This window comes from Salmo salar, chromosome 22, assembly GCF_965601325.2.
Source record: "Salmo salar chromosome 22, fSalSal1, whole genome shotgun sequence".
NCBI classification, from domain to species: Eukaryota; Metazoa; Chordata; class Actinopteri; order Salmoniformes; family Salmonidae; genus Salmo; species Salmo salar.
In genome coordinates this window covers 59,533,178-59,554,001 of record NC_138312.1, presented here as the reverse complement: position 1 = coordinate 59,554,001, position 20,824 = coordinate 59,533,178, and the positions used below count along the sequence as shown (strand labels likewise).

The 20,824-nt window shown below is 44.8% G+C and overlaps 1 protein-coding gene across 3 annotated transcripts in view; it reads left to right on the top strand.

Moving 5' to 3' along the window:
* Window positions 1-13,468, top strand: part of LOC106583770 (inositol hexakisphosphate kinase 1) — a 75,474-nt gene extending 62,006 nt beyond the window's left edge. For 2 of the 3 annotated variants that reach the window (XM_082967718.1, XM_082967719.1), the window contains exons 4-6: window positions 1,345-1,526; window positions 6,491-6,666; window positions 8,485-13,468. In XM_082967718.1, the coding sequence (XP_082823844.1) occupies window positions 1,345-1,526; window positions 6,491-6,666; window positions 8,485-9,762 (1,636 nt within the window). In that variant the 3' untranslated portion in view covers window positions 9,763-13,468. The remainder of the gene's footprint in view (window positions 1-1,344; window positions 1,527-6,490; window positions 6,667-8,484) is intronic. The other variant, XM_082967720.1, reaches the window with a different exon arrangement.
* Window positions 13,469-20,824: the final 7,356 nt, after the last annotated feature.

Sequence of the window (20,824 nt, the reverse complement as noted above, 5' to 3'; positions counted from 1 at the left end):
CAGGCCCGCTGAGACGCCGTGTAGGACAGGCCCGCTGAGACGCCCTGTAGGACAGGCCCGCTGAGACGCCCTGTAGGACAGGCCCGCTGAGACGCCCTGTAGGACAGGCCCGCTGAGACGCCCTGTAGGACAGGCCCGCTGAGACGCCGTGTAGGACAGGCCCGCTGAGACGCCCTGTAGGACAGGCCCGCTGAGAGAAATGAACATTAAGTTATCTGGCAACAGCTGGGGTGGAATTCCTGCAGTCACTATGCCAATTGCACGCTCCCTCAAAACTTGCGACATCTGTGGCATTGTGTTGCGATAAAACTGCACATTTTAGTGGCCTTTTATTGTCCCCAGCACAAGGTGCACCTGTGTAATGATGTTTAATCATGCTGTTTAATCAGCTTCTTGATATGCCACACCTGTCAGGTGGATGGATTATCTTGCCAAAGGAGAAATGGTCACCAACAGGGATGTAAACACATTCGTGCTGAACATTTGAGAGAAATTTGTTTTTTGTGCGTATTGAACATTTCTGGGATCTTTTATTTCAGCTCATGAAACACGGGTCCAACATTTGCATGTTGAGTTTATATTTTTGTTCAGTGTAGTTGTTCTATTTACTACTGTAAAATGGGTCCAACGAAACGAGGACATTGTAGGCCTGTAGACTACTACACCAGTATGAACCATCAGTTAGAAAAAGTGATCAATTTATTCTGAAATGATCATGGAAATGAAATAGGAAATAGATTCATATTTCTAACTATTTTTTGCAATGATTACATGTTATTATATTTACCTGTCGTTGTTGTTGTAGTTATGAATAGGCATGTCGTCATATATCCCCCGTCTGCACCAAATACTAATCTACGGCCTGCTTGCAATGCAATGCTTCAACCGCTAGACACCGAGCGTACACACGGTCTAGAGTTAGCAGGAAGTGAAGCACATTCTCACATCTATTCAGTTTTTATAAATGACAACTTTTGCATGTTTTGGGGGGGGGGGGGGGTGGTCTATTTTTGTAGATAGGCATCGTTTCTACATGAGGCCCCTGGTGCTCCAGATCCACACTGACATGTTGTGGTGCTGTAGTTAACCTGTTAGTTAACCTGTTAGTTAACCTGGTGCTCCAGATCCACACTGACATGTTGTGGTGCTGTAGTTAACCTGTTAGTTAACCTGTTAGTTAACCTGCGGCTCCATATCCACACCGACATGTTGTGGTGCTGTAGTTAACCTGTTAGTTAACCTGCGGCTCCAGATCCACACTGCCATGTGGCGCTGTAGTTAACCAGCGCTCTCTCCTGTGTTAACCCTGTTGTCCTGTGTGTTTTTATTGTCCCCCCCACCCAGTCTCCAGGAACTGAAGAGTCCTCGTCTAGATCTCCAGATCTACAGTGATATTCCCTTCCAGATGCTGGATAATAACAGCGGCCTGGGCTCAGAGAAGATCAGCCATAACCCCTGGAGCCTCCGCTGTCACAGGCAGCAGCTCAGTCGCATGAGATCAGAGTCCAAGGACAGGAAGCTCTACAGTATCCCTTTTATTTATTTAACTAGGCAAGTCAGTTAAGAACTAATTCTTATTTACAATGACGGCCGAACCCGGACGATACTGGGCCAATTGTGCGCCACCCTATGGGGACTCCCAATCACGGCCCGGATGTGATACAGCCTGGTTTCAAACCAGGGACTGTAGTGACTCCTCTTGCACTGAGATACAGGGCCTTAGACCGCTGCGTCACTCGGCATCAAAACCTATTTAGCCGTCTATTGATCTGTCAATGCTTTGTCATATCTGCTGAGTTCTTAGTTAGTATAGTAAGACAAATCAGACAGCCGTTTGGAAGCTCAGCAGAATCACGTACCAGGAAGATGTTTCTACTTATTCAGGAACAGGATGCACAATTTGCTCAATGCTCTTGATAATGAGGTTATGTTTTCCATATTGATCACTACGGTCCTCATGTTGAGGTGTCTGGGACTGACTCAACCAATCAATGAGGAGCCATCAGTCTCCTGTTTCCATGTTGTTGCCTAACCGGATAGATAGACGGTGTTAGATGGTAGATAAACAGAGGGGACATGCTAACTGGGTTAAGTTAAACTTTCCATGATTAGGTACCTGGAACTGAGACTGATCATTTCCCTCATTGATTAGTTAATTTAGTTATCTATTCACACTTACCTTAAGCAGACAGGGTGAGGGGGAAAAGATAAGGATAGATGGCAATGGAAGAATAAACAGAGGGAAAGTGCTAACAGGGGAGTTGACCAATGACCTGGTCAAGTTAAACAAACACCATCTGACTCCACGAGTAGGGTTACAACACTGCTGTCCTTAACAGACCTGTCGAAGTAGGCCGTGGGAAAAGGCAGGGCCCAGACCGACCTCTTGTCCCAAATGGAACGCTGGTCTCTCTATAGTCAATAGGGTTCCGTTTGGGACACAAGCCTGGAGTTTGAGGTGCTTCCCGAAATGTGGAAAGCACACCAAGGGCACTTCTCGAGAGCTGCACCCTTCTTTCCCAACTGTCAATGTAGTGTCAGGTTTTTCACTGACCACCACACCGCAGGAACCAAATATTATCACAAGATAATATCATGTTGTACTTAACAATCTGGGGAATTCCTCAACTTTAGTCTCTGTGTGTTTGTCCCAAATGCACCCTATTTCCCTACGTAGTGCACTACTTTTGACCAGAGCCCTATGGTTCCTGGTCAAAAGTAGTTGCACTATGTAGGGTAATAGGGTGCCATTTTGGAAGTGTCCTGTTTCTACGATGGCCTGCGAGTGAGTGAGTGGGTGGTTGATTGTTTAGGCGCTTAGTTCAAGTTCACTGTGTACCTGACTGTCTTTTGTTTGAAATTCTTAGCTGACGTGAGCCCCCATGTTAAACACTGTCCTGAGTCTCTCTCACATGTACAGCGGCAGCAGAAACTAGAGACGACAGGGGGTAGATTAGACTTTCCACTGTGCTCACACATTCTTCTTGCTCAGTGTGCAAAATAAATTAAAACAGAGAGGAAAAAGAGATTAAAAATGAAATTGAACTGAGACTTGACTCCTACATGTTAAATGGTTTTATTTGACTTCAAACGTTAAGAAACCTAAAGGGATTGACTGTTTGAATTGTTTTTTTTTGTTTGTTTTTTTCGGTTCTCAAAAGTGGTTGAAAGTGGAGTTAAATGTCCATGTCTTACCAGGCCATCTGTTTTGTCGATCCAGATGTAGTCCTCTGGCCCAATCACCAAGGAAGTTTAATTTAGACCTATAGAATGATCGCTATGATGACACATATGCCTGGGGTTTAAAGCATGCTGAACAATTCTAGACCAGAACAACTTTACTACAGAGTAGCACAAGGCTGTGATGTAGTGGAAGACTGTTGGCTGTAGTGGAGTGGAAGACTGTTGGCTGTAGTGGAGTGGAAGACTGTTGGCTGTAGTGTAGTGGAAGACTGTTGGCTGTAGTGGAGTGGAAGACTGTTGGCTGTAGTGGAGTGGAAGACTGTTGGCTGTAGTGTAGTGGAAGACTGTTGGCTGTAGTGTAGTGGAAGACTGTTGGCTGTAGTGGAGTGGAAGACTGTTGGCTGTAGTGGAGTGGAAGACTGTTGGCTGTGATGTAGTGGAAGACTGTTGGCTGTAGTGGAGTGGAAGACTGTTGGCTGTAGTGTAGTGGAAGACTGTTGGCTGTAGTGTAGTGGAAGACTGTTGGCTGTAGTGGAGTGGAAGACTGTTGGCTGTAGTGGAGTGGAAGACTGTTGGCTGTAGTGGAGTGGAAGACTGTTGGCTGTAGTGTAGTGGAAGACTGTTGGCTGTAGTGGAGTGGAAGACTGTTGGCTGTAGTGTAGTGGAAGACTGTTGGCTGTAGTGGAGTGGAAGACTGTTGGCTGTAGTGGAGTGGAAGACTGTTGGCTGTAGTGGAGTGGAAGACTGTTGGCTGTAGTGGAGTGGAAGACTGTTGGCTGTAGTGGAGTGGAAGACTGTTGGCTGTAGTGGAGTGGAAGACTGTTGGCTGTAGTGGAGTGGAAGACTGTTGGCTGTAGTGGAGTGGAAGACTGTTGGCTGTAGTGGAGTGGAAGACTGTTGGCTGTAGTGGAGTGGAAGACTGTTGGCTGTAGTGGAGTGGAAGACTGTTGGCTGTAGTGGAGTGGAAGACTGTTGGCTGTAGTGGAGTGGAAGACTGTTGGCTGTAGTGGAGTGGAAGACTGTTGGCTGTAGTGGAGTGGAAGACTGTTGGCTGTAGTGGAGTGGAAGACTGTTGGCTGTAGTGGAGTGGAAGACTGTTGGCTGTAGTGGAGTGGAAGACTGTTGGCTGTAGTGGAGTGGAAGACTGTTGGCTGTAGTGGAGTGGAAGACTGTTGGCTGTAGTGGAGTGGAAGACTGTTGGCTGTAGTGGAGTGGAAGACTGTTGGCTGTAGTGGAGTGGAAGACTGTTGGCTGTAGTGGAGTGGAAGACTGTTGGCTGTAGTGGAGTGGAAGACTGTTGGCTGTAGTGGAGTGGAAGACTGTTGGCTGTAGTGGAGTGGAAGACTGTTGGCTGTAGTGGGGTGGAAGACTGTTGGCTGTAGTGTGGTGGAAGACTGTTGGCTGTAGTGGAGTGGAAGACTGTTGGCTGTAGTGGAGTGGAAGACTGTTGGCTGTAGTGGAGTGGAAGACTGTTGGCTGTAGTGGAGTGGAAGACTGTTGGCTGTAGTGGAGTGGAAGACTGTTGGCTGTAGTGGAGTGGAAGACTGTTGGCTGTGATGGAGTGGAAGACTGTTGGCTGTAGTGTAGTGGAAGACTGTTGGCTGTAGTGTAGTGGAAGACTGTTGGCTGTAGTGTAGTGGAAGACTGTTGGCTGTAGTGGAGTGGAAGACTGTTGGCTGTAGTGGAGTGTAGTGGAAGACTGTTGGCTGTAGTGGAGTGTAGTGGAAGACTGTTGGCTGTAGTGGAGTGTAGTGGAAGACTGTTGGCTGTAGTGGAGTGTAGTGGAAGACTGTTGGCTGTAGTGTAGTGGAGTGGAAGACTGTTGGCTGTGATGTAGTGGAGTGGAAGACTGTTGGCTGTGATGTAGTGGAGTGGAAGACTGTTGGCTGTGATGTAGTGGAGTGGAAGACTGTTGGCTGTGATGTAGTGGAGTGGAAGACTGTTGGCTGTGATGTAGTGGAGTGGAAGACTGTTGGCTGTGATGTAGTGGAGTGGAAGACTGTTGGCTGTGATGTAGTGGAGTGGAAGACTGTTGGCTGTGATGTAGTGGAGTGGAAGACTGTTGGCTGTAGTGGAGTGGAAGACTGTTGGCTGTAGTGGAGTGGAAGACTGTTGGCTGTAGTGGAGTGGAAGACTGTTGGCTGTAGTGGAGTGGAAGACTGTTGGCTGTAGTGGAGTGGAAGACTGTTGGCTGTGATGTAGTGGAGTGGAAGACTGTTGGCTGTAGTGGAGTGGAAGACTGTTGGCTGTGATGTAGTGGAGTGGAAGACTGTTGGCTGTGATGTAGTGGAGTGGAAGACTGTTGGCTGTAAGGCTGTGATCTAGGTAAAGACAGGCAGCTGGGTGGTATGTGGGTGGTATGAGTCTACAGTATTAAACTCATCTACAGCTTAACTCTCTGGGATGCCAGCTGGGTGTTTGGCGCTTCATTTTTTAAATTATATTTAACCAGGCAAGTCAGTTAAGAACAAATCCTTATTTTCAATGACGGCCTACCGGGGAACAGTGGGTTAATTGCCTTGTTCAGGGGCAGAATGACAGATTTTTACCTTGTCGGCTCGGGGATTCGATCCAGCAACCTTTCGGTTACTAGTCCAACACTCTAACCACTAGGCTACCTGCCGCCCCAGGTTGCCTCGTCTCAACTTGATCTCCTCCCAAATGTCTTTCTACTCTATAGGCCACCGACGTTTGTTATATTTGGCTCTATTCAGTACACCTAAATATGACAGATTTAACAAGGGGGAATCCAGCCAGGGAATAGTGTTTGTTATTGCTCTGTTATTTGGACTCAACTCCACCCCCTCCATGTCCTTTTAACTCTATTAGCTAGTGTGTGTGTGTGTGTGTCTGTGTGTGTGTGTAATATCTCAGAAAATACTTTAGTTACTCATCTACAGGCTCTTTATACAGTAAGCTATGAACACAGGAAGATGAATCCATGATGGGCTATGCTCTGTTATACCAACTAAACTATGAAATGCTGTGTTAAACCAACTAAACTATTACAAGAGTACTATTGAATCAAATTAAGTGAGACTTTGACTTCATTTTTAATCTGACACTTCCCCTGTGTAACTGGTGGGATCTGAATCCTGGTCTCCCACTCAAGAATCCAAGCTCTTAACCTTGAAGAGTAAAGATGTATTGACCTATCGGACTGAGGTTGCCACTGATTTGCAGTCACAGGCAGGGTGTGAGTCCCCGACGAGAGAGAGAGGGACTTCCTTGAGTTACTTTTTTTTTAACGTTTAGATAATTAACCTTCGAATAGAGTGTTGTCTCCTTGACCTCTCACCCCTCCCAGAGTTTCTGCTCCTGGAGAACGTGGTTCACCACTTCAGCTACCCGTGCATCCTGGACCTGAAGATGGGCACGCGGCAGCACGGGGACGATGCCTCGGAGGAGAAAGCAGCCAGACAGATGCAGAAGTGTGAGCAGAGCACCTCCGCCACCCTGGGGGTACGTGTCTGTGGGATGCAGGTGAGCCCAAAGTTTTTCTATGGTGGTTTTTATTTTTATATTTTTTTCTTCTTCAAACTTTATTTCACCTGAAAGTTTTTAACGCTCTCTTTTTGCAACGGGCGATCTAGCCAAGACAACAGAAAACATACCAGCATACGCTACCACTTAGAATACATGCCCAATACACTGCTTCCTTCCACCTTCTATGTTCTCTTTGGGTATCAGTTTATTTACTTGTATTATTTTATTTCACCTTTTATTTAACCAGGTAGAACATTTGAGAACAAGTTCTCGTTTACAACTGCGACCTGGCCAAGAATAAAGCAACGCAGTTCGACACAGACAACAACACAGAGTTACACATAAACAAAACATAGGCAATAACACAATAGAAAAAAAAAATAAAGTCTATATACAGTGTGTGCAAATGGCGTGAGGAGATGAGGCAATAAATAGTCCAATAGTAGCGAAGTAATTACAATTTAGCAGATTAACACTGGAGTGATAGATGAGCAGATGATGGTGTGTAAGTAGTGATACTGGTAAGTAAATAAAAACAATATGGGGATGAGGTAGGTAGATTGCTTACACAGTAGCTACTGCGTCATAGATCCCTTACTCAGTCGGATCAATATGAAGACATACTAACACACCTGTGCTGACACAGAGAGATCCCACAGCGGTAAACTGAGCAGAACCGAAGAGGTTCTGAATATCCTATCAAGTTACAAATAAGAGACGACTGGGACAATTACTAGATACTTTTATTCTGAAATTCACCTTCTGACCTCGATCCCAACACACACGTTGAGAGGTACACCGTGAATTACAGGAGGGGGACGGACGGCGTGGTTGTCTTGTTTACAATGTATGATGCGCTGGTACACGAGCAGGGACAATAGCCCCAGCATTGATCCCAACGTCCAGGTTCACATGGCCTCCTCCCTTACGTATGGGTTTGGTTCTCTCTCTAACGTAAATCACAATGACTGTTTTAATGCTACAGGTCTAACCTCTGCACTCTCTGGCTGCATCCCAATGGCATCCTAGTCCCTACATTGTGCACTACTACTATTGGCCAGAGCATTATGTAGGGAATAGGGTGTAATTTGGGAAGGAGCCTCTGTGTGTTGTGTAGTACCAGGTGTAACCTCTAATCTCTCTATGGTCCAGGTGTAACCTCTGTTCTCTCTATGGTCCAGGTGTAACCTCTGTTCTCTCTATGGTCCAGGTGTAACCTCTGTTCTCTCTATGGTCCAGGTGTAACCTCTGTTCTCTCTATGGTCCAGGTGTAACCTCTGTTCTCTCTATGGTCCAGGTGTAACCTCTGTTCTCTCTATGGTCCAGGTGTAACCTCTGTTCTCTCTATGGTCCAGGTGTAACCTCTGTTCTCTCTGTGGTCCAGGTGTAACCTCTGTTCTCTCTATGGTCCAGGTGTAACCTCTGTTCTCTCTATGGTCCAGGTGTAACCTCTGTTCTCTCTGTGGTCCAGGTGTAACCTCTGTTCTCTCTATGGTCCAGGTGTAACCTCTGTTCTCTCTATGGTCCAGGTGTAATCTCTGTTCTCTCTGTTCTATGGTCCAGGTGTAACCTCTGTTCTCTCTGTTCTATGGTCCAGGTGTAACCTCTGTTCTCTCTGTTCTATGGTCCAGGTGTAACCTCTGTTCTCTCTGTTCTATGGTCCAGGTGTAACCTCTGTTCTCTCTATGGTCCAGGTGTAACCTCTGTTCTCTCTGTGGTCCAGGTGTAACCTCTGTTCTCTCTGTGGTCCAGGTGTAACCTCTGTTCTCTCTGTTCTATGGTCCAGGTGTAACCTCTGTTCTCTCTATGGTCCAGGTGTACCAGATGGATACGGGCCACTATCTGTGCAGGAACAAGTACTACGGCCGCAGCCTGTCCATCGAGGGCTTCCGCCACGCCCTCCACCAATACCTGCACAACGGGGCGTCGCTCAGGAAGGACCTGTTTGAGCCCATGCTGTGCAAACTACGCAGCCTGAAGGCCATTCTGGAGAGACAGACCACCTACCGCTTCTACTCATCCTCCCTGCTCATCATCTATGAGGGGAAGGAGCCTGAGCTGGCCTACGTCTGGCAGAAAGCACCACAGGAGACCTGGCAGCAGAAAGCAGCATCACCACCACAGGCCCCGGCAGAGCCCTTGGAAAACCAAAAAACACCAGCACCGCAACCAGCAGCTGAGCTGCCCTCGGAGAAGGAGGTGACAGTCAACCCAGGGAGCCAAGGACCAGGGTTAGGAGTGGGGCTCCAAGGAACAGGGTTAGGAGTGGGGCTCCAAGGCGGAGTCCTCCAAGGTGTCCAAGGACCAGGGTTAGGAGTGGGGCTCCAAGGACCAGGGTTAGGAGTGGGGCTCCAAGGAACAGGGTTAGGTGTGGGGCTCCAAGGAACAGGGTTAGGAGTGGGGCTCCAAGGAACAGGGTTAGGAGTGGGGCTCCAAGGCGGAGTCCTCCAAGGTGTCCAAGGACCAGGGTTAGGAGTGGGGCTCCAAGGTGTCCAAGGACCAGGGTTAGGAGTGAGGCTCCAAGGTGTCCAAGGACCAGGGTTAGGAGTGGGGCTCCAAGGACCAGGGTTAGGAGTGGGGCTCCAAGGTGTCCAAGGACCAGGGTTAGGAGTGGGGCTCCAAGGTGTCCAAGGACCAGGGTTAGGAGTGGGGCTCCAAGGTGTCCAAGGAACAGGGTTAGGAGTGGGGCTCCAAGGACCAGGGTTAGGAGTGGGGCTCCAAGGACCAGGGTTAGGAGTGAGGCTCCAAGGCGTAGTCCTCCAAGGGGCCCATGGACTGACAGAAGCCCCTCTCCAGCTGCCCCAGGCCCTACCACCTCCACCAGATTTCCCCCCCACCCCTGTCACAGCCCCTCTACAGCCACAGCAGCTCCACCAGGAGCCTCTCCAGCCCTCAGACCCCCACGCTCCCCCACTACCACCCCCCTCTAGCCCGAGCATCAGTGTGGACGTCCGCATGATAGACTTTGCCCACAGCACCTTCAAAGGTTTCCGCGACGACCAGACGGTGCACGACGGGCCGGATCGGGGCTACGTGTTTGGATTGGAGAGCCTCATCAAGATCCTAGAGGGCCTCCGAGAGGAGAACCTGTAGTAGCCGAACCTGGGACTGACGAATTGGCCGTGTCTCAAATGGATGGTAGCCCCTATTCATTATGTAGTACACTACTTTTGAACAGGGCCCATAGGGTGCTAACGCGTCTTTCTCTTGAATTATTATAATTTTTTAAAATAAATCCCAGGGTGCATCCAAAAAAGGGAAACCTTACTCCTATAAGGATCTGGTCAAAAGTAGTGTACTATGTAGGGAATAGGGTGCCGTTTGGGATGTACAGATGATGATGGTGGTTCAGGAGAAGACTAACTGACACATCTTCAGATTTCCTCCTCTCCCTCAGTGCTACTACCCACTACCCTGTCCTCAATGATTCTGTTTTGGAGCAAGAAAAGCACATTATCTGTAATAAGAAGGACCTGATGGAGCAGTGATCTGTAATAAGGAGGACCTGATGGAGCGGTGATCTGTAGTAAGGAGGACCTGATGGAGCAGTGATCTGTAGTAAGGAGGACCTGATGGAGCAGTGATCTGTAGTAAGGAGGACCTGATGGAGCAGTGATCTGTAATAAGGAGGACCTGATGGAGCAGTGATCTGTAGTAAGGAGGACCTGATGGAGCAGTGATCTGTAGTAAGGAGGACCTGATGGAGCAGTGATCTGTAATAAGGAGGACCTGATGGAGCAGTGATCTGTAGTAAGGAGGACCTGATGGAGCAGTGATCTGTAGTAAGGAGGACCTGATGGAGCAGTGATCTGTAGTAAGGACCTGATGGAGCAGTGATCTGTAGTAAGGAGGACCTGATGGAGCAGTGATCTGTAGTAAGGAGGACCTGATGGAGCAGTGATCTGTAGTAAGGAGGACCTGATGGAGCAGTGATCTGTAGTAAGGAGGACCTGATGGAGCAGTGATCTGTAGTAAGGAGGACCTGATGGAGCAGTGATCTGTAGTAAGGAGGACCTGATGGAGCAGTGATCTGTAGTAAGGAGGACCTGATGGAGCAGTGATCTGTAGTAAGGAGGACCTGATGGAGCAGTGATCTGTAGTAAGGAGGACCTGATGGAGCAGTGATCTGTAGTAAGGAGGACCTGATGGAGCAGTGATCTGTAGTAAGGAGGACCTGATGGAGCAGCGATCTGTAGTAAGGAGGACCTGATGGAGCAGCGATCTGTAGTAAGGAGGACCTGATGGAGCAGCGATCTGTAATAAGGAGGACCTGATGGAGCAGCGATCTGTAATAAGGAGGACCTGATGGAGCAGCGATCTGTAATAAGGAGGACCTGATGGAGCAGCGATCTGTAATAAGGAGGACCTGATGGAGCAGCGATCTGTAGTAAGGAGGACCTGATGGAGCAGCGATATGTAATAAGGAGGACCTGATGGAGCAGCGATCTGCAGTAAGGCGGACCTGATGGAGCAGTGATGGAATGGATGGAAGGCCGGGGTATGTCTATGCTACTGTCTGACAGTAAAGGTGAAAGGCCGTGACCTTGGACTGTAAATGTCACTCCTTTCTGACTGGGAGCATCTACAGCCGTGTGTGTATCCTATCAACCCTCCTGGACAGAAATGGCTGCCATTCCTCTGAGAGAAACATAAAAAGGGCAATGTCTGCCTTGTGGGTTTTGTCGCCACTGAGTGGCCAACTGAAGTATTGCATTGAAGAAAAGGCACAGGATAGGTTTGGTTTTTGAAGGTAGTGAAGCCACTGCTCAGGGCAAGTCCAGGTCCTTTCTCAGGCCCAAATGGCATCCTATTCCCTTTATAGTGCACTACTTTTGACCTGGGCCCACAGGGAAACCCATAGTGCTCTGGTCAAAAGTAGTGCACTATAAAGTGGATGGGTACCATTTGGGACATAGCCCCTGTGTCTGCTGTGGGACTGGTACAGAGACTGTCTCTGCTGTGGGACTGGTACAGAGACTGAATTGTGTATACGTCAATATGTGTAAAAGGACAGTGGGGGGGTCTTGGGGAAGGGAAGTCTCTATACAGCTGTAGTCCTAGTCTCTATACAGCTGTAGTCCTAGTCTCTATACAGCTGTAGTCCTAGTCTCCATACAGCTGTAGTCCCTAGTCTCCATACAGCTGTAGTCCCTAGTCTCCATACAGCTGTAGTCCCTAGTCTCCATACAGCTGTAGTCCCTAGTCTCCATACAGCTGTAGTCCCTAGTCTCCATACAGCTGTAGTCCCTAGTCTCCATACAGCTGTAGTCCCTAGTCTCCATACAGCTGTAGTCCTAGTCTCCATACAGCTGTAGTCCTAGTCTCTATACAGCTGTAGTCCCTAGTCTCCATACAGCTGTAGTCCCTAGTCTCCATACAGCTGTAGTCCCTAGTCTCCATACAGCTGTAGTCCCTAGTCTCCATACAGCTGTAGTCCCTAGTCTCCATACAGCTGTAGTCCCTAGTCTCCATACAGCTGTAGTCCCTAGTCTCCATACAGCTGTAGTCCTAGTCTCCATACAGCTGTAGTTCCTAGTCTCCATACAGCTGTAGTCCCTAGTCTCCATACAGCTGTAGTCCCTAGTCTCCATACAGCTGTAGTCCCTAGTTTCCATACAGCTAGTCTCCATACAGCTAGTCTCCATACAGCTGTAGTCCCTAGTCTCCATACAGCTGGAGTCCCTAGTCTCCATACAGCTGTAGTCCCTAGTCTCCATACAGCTGTAGTCCCTAGTTTCCATACAGCTAGTCTCCATACAGCTAGTCTCCATACAGCTGTAGTCCCTAGTCTCCATACAGCTGTAGTCCTATCAGGGGTTTAATAGATGAGCAGCTTTGCTTACAGGCTGATGTTTGTCCTGAAAGCGTTACTGTAAAGAAAGCAAGGGTTAATCAATTATTTTCCCTCCTTGATAAGAGGTTGAAAAATAAATAAAACCCAGGGTACCTCTGAAATTGGCACCCTTATACCCTAATGTAGTGCACTACTTTAAGACCAGAGCCCTATGGGTATCCCTGGTCAAAGGTAGTGCACTACATAGGGACTAGGCCCCAGCCTTCAGGCTTCAATTGAAATACAGCACAGCTCTTGTGTCTCAACGTGGTCATCTAATTTATCAACAGGTCACAGTTTTATTATGTTGCTTTTTACAGTTAGTATCTTGCTTATTCCGTTCTAATAGAGCCACCGACTGTTTAATTTAAAGGTATCCAACTCATTTTCGAACGTTGCCACGGGCACAGCCAAACGACGGAAGTGATTGATTCGACTTCCACTTTACTTCCCTACTGCTGTGCGCCAGTGGCAAACTTGCCAGAGTAATTTATTTGAGTCAAAGAGAATAAAAGTCAAGTAAACAAGTGTAATGTTATATTATTGAATTTGAGTTTGCTAATGTTAGCTAGATCTACCGGTAGGCTAGTTCTGTTGTGATAACGACGTTAGCTTGACCTACCGGTACGGCTAGTTCTGTTGTGATAACGACGTTAGCTTGACCTACCGGTAGACTAGTTCTGTTGTGATAATAATGTTAGCTAGACCTACCGGTAGGCTAGTTCTGTTGTGATAACGACGTTAGCTAGATCTACCGGTAGGATGGTTCTGTTGTGGCAGAGTTAAGGCCCGGGCCATCCACCAAGCCAATAACTATGATAAACTATAGACTACATAACTATAAAACGTTGGTGAGCATCCAAGCTAGAGGGAAGTTTGTTTTATCGTTTTACAGTCCTACACCTGTCAATCAACTGATCAACGTATCCTACTGCACGCCGCTATTAATAAAGTGGTAACACAAGACCTTTCAGTGCTTTCAGGGTGTGTTTGTCATAGTGAGAACCGCAAATAATAGGCGACTTCAATGTACATGTCCGCCTAATGGAAAAACAATATATTAACTCGTATTTAAATGTAGCATTTCAACAACAAACGCTGTTTAGTCTGCACATCTTTTACAGCATGTCATTGCCTCATTGCTCAAGTGGTTTCCATTTTTTTGTGTGTGTGTGTGTGTGTGTGGGGGGGGGGGGGGGGGGGGGGGAGAAAGAGTCTTCCTGTGTTCTCATCTCTGTTTGTCCTGTGCAACTATTTGCAATGCATCAGTACAGAGCAATGTTATCACGTGGCCAAAAGTGATCCCACCAATGCCACGGTCTCTCTTCAACTTTCCTCACCATTTTATATGCTCTAGGCCTGTTTTACATTCAGCAATTAGCAAGATCAAGGCTATTTCTTTCCCCAAATAGGCTATTAGGTCTAGAATAAAAACGCATCGAAATAAATGTCCTATAGGCTACAAAAGCGACAGCTTTTCCTGGCATTTCACGAGAAGAGGCATGGCGTATTGCGGAGAGGCTTGCGTAGCCTATAGCCTGTTGCGCACATGTACTTCTGGAAGAGTGAGGCTAGTGATTTGTATCTGAAGGAAGAAGGAAAATGTTAGCTAGATATTAACCTGCCAAAGTGCAAGAAAAATAAGTGAACAGATGATGAAAGGGCAGACGCGTACGGTTCGTTCCTCCAGGCTGTGCTCTGTGGTCCCCGACTCGTAAAGCTTCACTATTGATCAGTCCTACATCTTCAGACAATAATATTATTCTACCTGTGCTACAACAACAACAGTGCCATGAGGAATGTATTATTGTTATCTAGTGAGAACACCGGTTTTATACATTTCTTTGTCCATAGGCTGTAGTGATGTAGGCTCATTTGAATAACCGCTCACACTTCCTGTTTTGTTTCCTGTCCGAAATAACAGCCTAGGTCATTTTTACGTAACCGTCTGGGTCTATTCGTCCAGAAAGGTACATTAACAGGCCACGCGTATGGTGTTAGACCTATTTTTTTGTCAGGACGAAGCCCTGTGTTGAGATATGCCTACTGTAGGAAAGTATGCAGCTTCTCCTTTTCACTACACTCCGCCCGTTTTAATGCTGTTTTACATTCAGCAAACAAGGGTGCAATCTCTCCTCCAATAGGCTATCAGTAGGCTAAAGGAAATAAGTGAGCAACAAGCTTTTGTTGTCTGGCTTTTTTTCCTGGGACTTCGAATAGAGGAATAGCCGTGGCAGCGGAGAGGACAGGTGCATCATTACGCCACACAACAATTTTTACATTTGACATTTTAGTCATTTAGCAGACGCTCTTATCCAGAGCGACTTACAGTAGTGAATGCATACATTTCATCCATTTTTTTTCTCTCTCCGTATTGAAGACCGACAGGCTCCAGATGTAGCCTGGACCCTAAATTAGAAGCGTATGCATATTAGCCAATAATTCATAAGCTCAGTGTAAGGCTTAATACTGCAGTGAATATCCAGTTTCATGTGAGTAGTAAACTAGTTTTGGTTGTAAAACTACACTGAATAGCCTATGTCATTTGAATAACTCTTCAAAAGCCTGCTGTTTTTTTGAATGCATATTCATTAGGAAATAACTGCATCTGGCCTGCCTGATTGGGGAAACCATTTGGAGCAGTTATGGGTTTGTTCTCGGCAGTTTAGCCTAAAAGGTCCCAGGCACATTAGCAGGACGGTAAAATGGTGTGTCAGCTAACAGGAACATGGTAATGCAGGGATTTTTTTATTTTTATAAAATGATGATATAAATTATAATGTTGAGGAAGTTGTATCCATAGTTTCAGCGTTTGGCTTCCATGTTTAAAAAGCGTTCGAAAATGAGGTGGATATAATATTATTTCAACGTTTTTTTCTTTGTTTATTTTTCCCTCCCTCTACCAGAGTCGGGTAGTTAGGCCCGTCCCAGCCCAGGTATACCATTCGGACACTGTATAACACATATCCTTTAGTCCAGACACATTGACGCCCCCCTTTGTTTTACAAACTAAGCCTTGCTCTCATTTTATAATCCGTTTTAATTTGCGCTGTAGAAGGTGTATTGAAAGCCTATTTCTTTCTTATTTTTATACTTCTAGTTTTCTTTTTGGGGGGCGGTTAAGTCACGTCAAGGGCCAGACTAGAGACCTGGCTTCAAATAGTATTCAAATCATTTCAAATACTTTTAGCAGGGTTGTAATTGAAAAATAAAAACCCAGGGGTATGTCTGAAATTGCACCCTATTGCCTGGCAAAATGTAACCAATATAGAATAGTCTCAAAACTGCAAATCCCGCCTATGACCTGGCCCTCCAGGCAAGCACGCTAAAGAAAAAGCATTTGAAAGATTTTTCGTATTTGAACCCAGGTCTGCTACTCTCTCTCACCACCGATACACAGTGAACCCTTGTCCTCCATCTTAGCACATGTAGCAGAATGATAGTAGAGAGACTCCACTTCTTCACCACTCTCACCCTCTTCTTCTCCTCTGTCCTCTCTCTGTCCTCCCCCAGCCCACTCACCTGTTAGTCTAGTGTCACTCAGTTTGTTAGGATGTCTCTCTCTCTCTGTGTAGATTGGTTGAACAATGGTGCACTGTAGCCATAAGTCACTTTGATACATATTTTCTTTCAATGTGGATTCTTTTTATTTTCTTCTTCTCTGCTCTGGCACGATTGCAGGTCTCGTCTTAGTTTATTTTCTTTGACAGGGTTTCAAAATTCACAGGTTTTCCACATCCCAGTTGGAAGATTCCCAGACTCAGAGGATGAAATAGGCTGGTTCTGGATTTCCTGCTTATCAGGACTTCTGGGGATTTGGGGAAAGTTACCAGGAACACTTTGCTACTCTACTCTGACTACAAAGCACTAGGATGCTATTAATATCGTATCTTTACGTCTAACTAATATTCTCTACTGCTACACAAGCACATGAACTGACTTGGATGTGGCCAGAACTGTAATTATTATTTTTTTTAAATACTCAATTTCAACACATACTATCCAATGTTGAAAAACAGACACTGTAGAATTACTGGTTTTCTATTGGTTTAGAGTTCTATCTATCTACTACATGCATGAGGATTCTATTCTGATTCTAGAACCAATTCTAGAACCAATTCTATGTGTATTCTTTTTGGCATTATGGAGAAAATTTAGACTCCCGCAAAAGTCACACTTCTCCTCGTCACAACTGTTAAAAATTGTTGTTGTTTTCTTACCCCCAGAGTTCCAAATTCATTCGTATTTATTCAAGACCTTTTCTTCAAACTCTAATTAATATGGAAAAATATGATAATTGTTTTTCCACCTGTTGGGAAGGGGGGGTCTCTTTATCAGTCTGCTTGGCAGGGCTTTGTAATGTGTTATTGTCCAACAATACATTGTTCAGGTTGATTAACCCTGCAAAAAAAAAAATGCTTTGGAGGGACAAAGTAGTTTTTAGATGGAAGGGGAAAAAACTATTTCAAGATGCCAAAATAAATATATTTTCAAAGCAGCTCACTATCTTCCAAAAAACGGGATTTTGTTTATTTGTTTTAACCTTTTTTTAAAAAGTGGGCATTTGTGTTAAATTAATGTCTACTAAAGAAAAATAAAATCTGTTGGTTTGCACCACAGCGAAACAAACCACAAAACTTGTGCTGTGTCAGAGACAAAGTATCCATTCGAAATGGCACCCTATTCCCGCTATATAATAGTGCACAACTTTTGACCTGAGCCCTATGGGTCTTAGGTTAAAAGTATGGCACTATGAAGGGAATTAGTGTGCCATTTTGAACTCACCCAAAGATAAAAAAAAAAGGAATAATAATATAAAAGTAATACAAGAGGGGAAGAGAATCCATAGGAGTCTATATATAAAGGGATGTGGAAGGAGAATCCATAGGAGTCTATATATAAAGGGATGTGGAAGGAGAATCCATAGGAGTCTATATATAAAGGGATGTGGAAGGAGAATCCATAGGAGTCTATATATAAAGGGATGTGGAAGGAGAATCCATAGGAGTCTATATATAAAGGGATGTGGAAGGAGAATCCATAGGAGTCTATATATAAAGGGATGTGGAAGGAGAATCCATAGGAGTCTATATATAAAGGGATGTGGAAGGAGAATCCATAGGAGTCTATATATAAAGGGATGTGGAAGGAGAATCCATAGGAGTCTATATATAAAGGGATGTGGAAGGAGAATCCATAGGAGTCTATATATAAAGGGATGTGGAAGGAGAATCCATAGGAGTCTATATATAAAGGGATGTGGAAGGAGAATCCATAGGAGTCTATATATAAAGGGATGTGGAAGGAGAATCCATAGGAGTCTATATATAAAGGGATGTGGAAGGAGAATCCATAGGAGTCTATATATAAAGGGATGTGGAAGGAGAATCCATAGGAGTCTATATATAAAGGGATGTGGAAGGAGAATCCATAGGAGTCTATATATAAAGGGATGTGGAAGGAGAATCCATAGGAGTCTATATATAAAGGGATGTGGAAGGAGAATCCATAGGAGTCTATATATAAAGGGATGTGGAAGGAGAATCCATAGGAGTCTATATATAAAGGGATGTGGAAGGAGAATCCATAGGAGTCTATATATAAAGGGATGTGGAAGGAGAATCCATAGGAGTCTATATATAAAGGGATGTGGAAGGAGAATCCATAGGAGTCTATATATAAAGGGATGTGGAAGGAGAATCCATAGGAGTCTATATATAAAGGGATGTGGAAGGAGAATCCATAGGAGTCTATATATAAAGGGATGTGGAAGGAGAATCCATAGGAGTCTATATATAAAGGGATGTGGAAGGAGAATCCATAGGAGTCTATATATAAAGGGATGTGGAAGGAGAATCCATAGGAGTCTATATATAAAGGGATGTGGAAGGAGAATCCATAGGAGTCTATATATAAAGGGATGTGGAAGGAGAATCCATAGGAGTCTATATATAAAGGGATGTGGAAGGAGAATCCATAGGAGTCTATATATAAAGGGATGTGGAAGGAGAATCCATAGGAGTCTATATATAAAGGGATGTGGAAGGAGAATCCATAGGAGTCTATATATAAAGGGATGTGGAAGGAGAATCCATAGGAGTCTATATATAAAGGGATGTGGAAGGAGAATCCATAGGAGTCTATATATAAAGGGATGTGGAAGGAGAATCCATAGGAGTCTATATATAAAGGGATGTGGAAGGAGAATCCATAGGAGTCTATATATAAAGGGATGTGGAAGGAGAATCCATAGGAGTCTATATATAAAGGGATGTGGAAGGAGAATCCATAGGAGTCTATATATAAAGGGATGTGGAAGGAGAATCCATAGGAGTCTATATATAAAGGGATGTGGAAGGAGAATCCATAGGAGTCTATATATAAAGGGATGTGGAAGGAGAATCCATAGGAGTCTATATATAAAGGGATGTGGAAGGAGAATCCATAGGAGTCTATATATAAAGGGATGTGGAAGGAGAATCCATAGGAGTCTATATATAAAGGGATGTGGAAGGAGAATCCATAGGAGTCTATATATAAAGGGATGTGGAAGGAGAATCCATAGGAGTCTATATATAAAGGGATGTGGAAGGAGAATCCATAGGAGTCTATATATAAAGGGATGTGGAAGGAGAATCCATAGGAGTCTATATATAAAGGGATGTGGAAGGAGAATCCATAGGAGTCTATATATAAAGGGATGTGGAAGGAGAATCCATAGGAGTCTATATATAAAGGGATGTGGAAGGAGAATCCATAGGAGTCTATATATAAAGGGATGTGGAAGGAGAATCCATAGGAGTCTATATATAAAGGGATGTGGAAGGAGAATCCATAGGAGTCTATATATAAAGGGATGTGGAAGGAGAATCCATAGGAGTCTATATATAAAGGGATGTGGAAGGAGAATCCATAGGAGTCTATATATAAAGGGATGTGGAAGGAGAATCCATAGGAGTCTATATATAAAGGGATGTGGAAGGAGAATCCATAGGAGTCTATATATAAAGGGATGTGGAAGGAGAATCCATAGGAGTCTATATATAAAGGGATGTGGAAGGAGAATCCATAGGAGTCTATATATAAAGGGATGTGGAAGGAGAATCCATAGGAGTCTATATATAAAGGGATGTGGAAGGAGAATCCATAGGAGTCTATATATAAAGGGATGTGGAAGGAGAATCCATAGGAGTCTATATATAAAGGGATGTGGAAGGAGAATCCATAGGAGTCTATATATAAAGGGATGTGGAAGGAGAATCCATAGGAGTCTATATATAAAGGGATGTGGAAGGAGAATCCATAGGAGTCTATATATAAAGGGATGTGGAAGGAGAATCCATAGGAGTCTATATATAAAGGGATGTGGAAGGAGAATCCATAGGAGTCTATATATAAAGGGATGTGGAAGGAGAATCCATAGGAGTCTATATATAAAGGGATGTGGAAGGAGAATCCATAGGAGTCTATATATAAAGGGATGTGGAAGGAGAATCCATAGGAGTCTATATATAAAGGGATGTGGAAGGAGAATCCATAGGAGTCTATATATAAAGGGATGTGGAAGGAGAATCCATAGGAGTCTATATATAAAGGGATGTGGAAGGAGAATCCATAGGAGTCTATATATAAAGGGATGTGGAAGGAGAATCCATAGGAGTCTATATATAAAGGGATGTGGAAGGAGAATCCATAGGAGTCTATATATAAAGGGATGTGGAAGGAGAATCCATAGGAGTCTATATATAAAGGGATGTGGAAGGAGAATCCATAGGAGTCTATATATAAAGGGATGTGGAAGGAGAATCCATAGGAGTCTATATATAAAGGGATGTGGAAGGAGAATCCATAGGAGTCTATATATAAAGGGATGTGGAAGGAGAATCCATAGGAGTCTATATATAAAGGGATGTGGAAGGAGAATCCATAGGAGTCTATATATAAAGGGATGTGGAAGGAGAATCCATAGGAGTCTATATATAAAGGGATGTGGAAGGAGAATCCATAGGAGTCTATATATAAAGGGATGTGGAAGGAGAATCCATAGGAGTCTATATATAAAGGGATGTGGAAGGAGAATCCATAGGAGTCTATATATAAAGGGATGTGGAAGGAGAATCCATAGGAGTCTATATATAAAGGGATGTGGAAGGAGAATCCATAGGAGTCTATATATAAAGGGATGTGGAAGGAGAATCCATAGGAGTCTATATATAAAGGGATGTGGAAGGAGAATCCATAGGAGTCTATATATAAAGGGATGTGGAAGGAGAATCCATAGGAGTCTATATATAAAGGGATGTGGAAGGAGAATCCATAGGA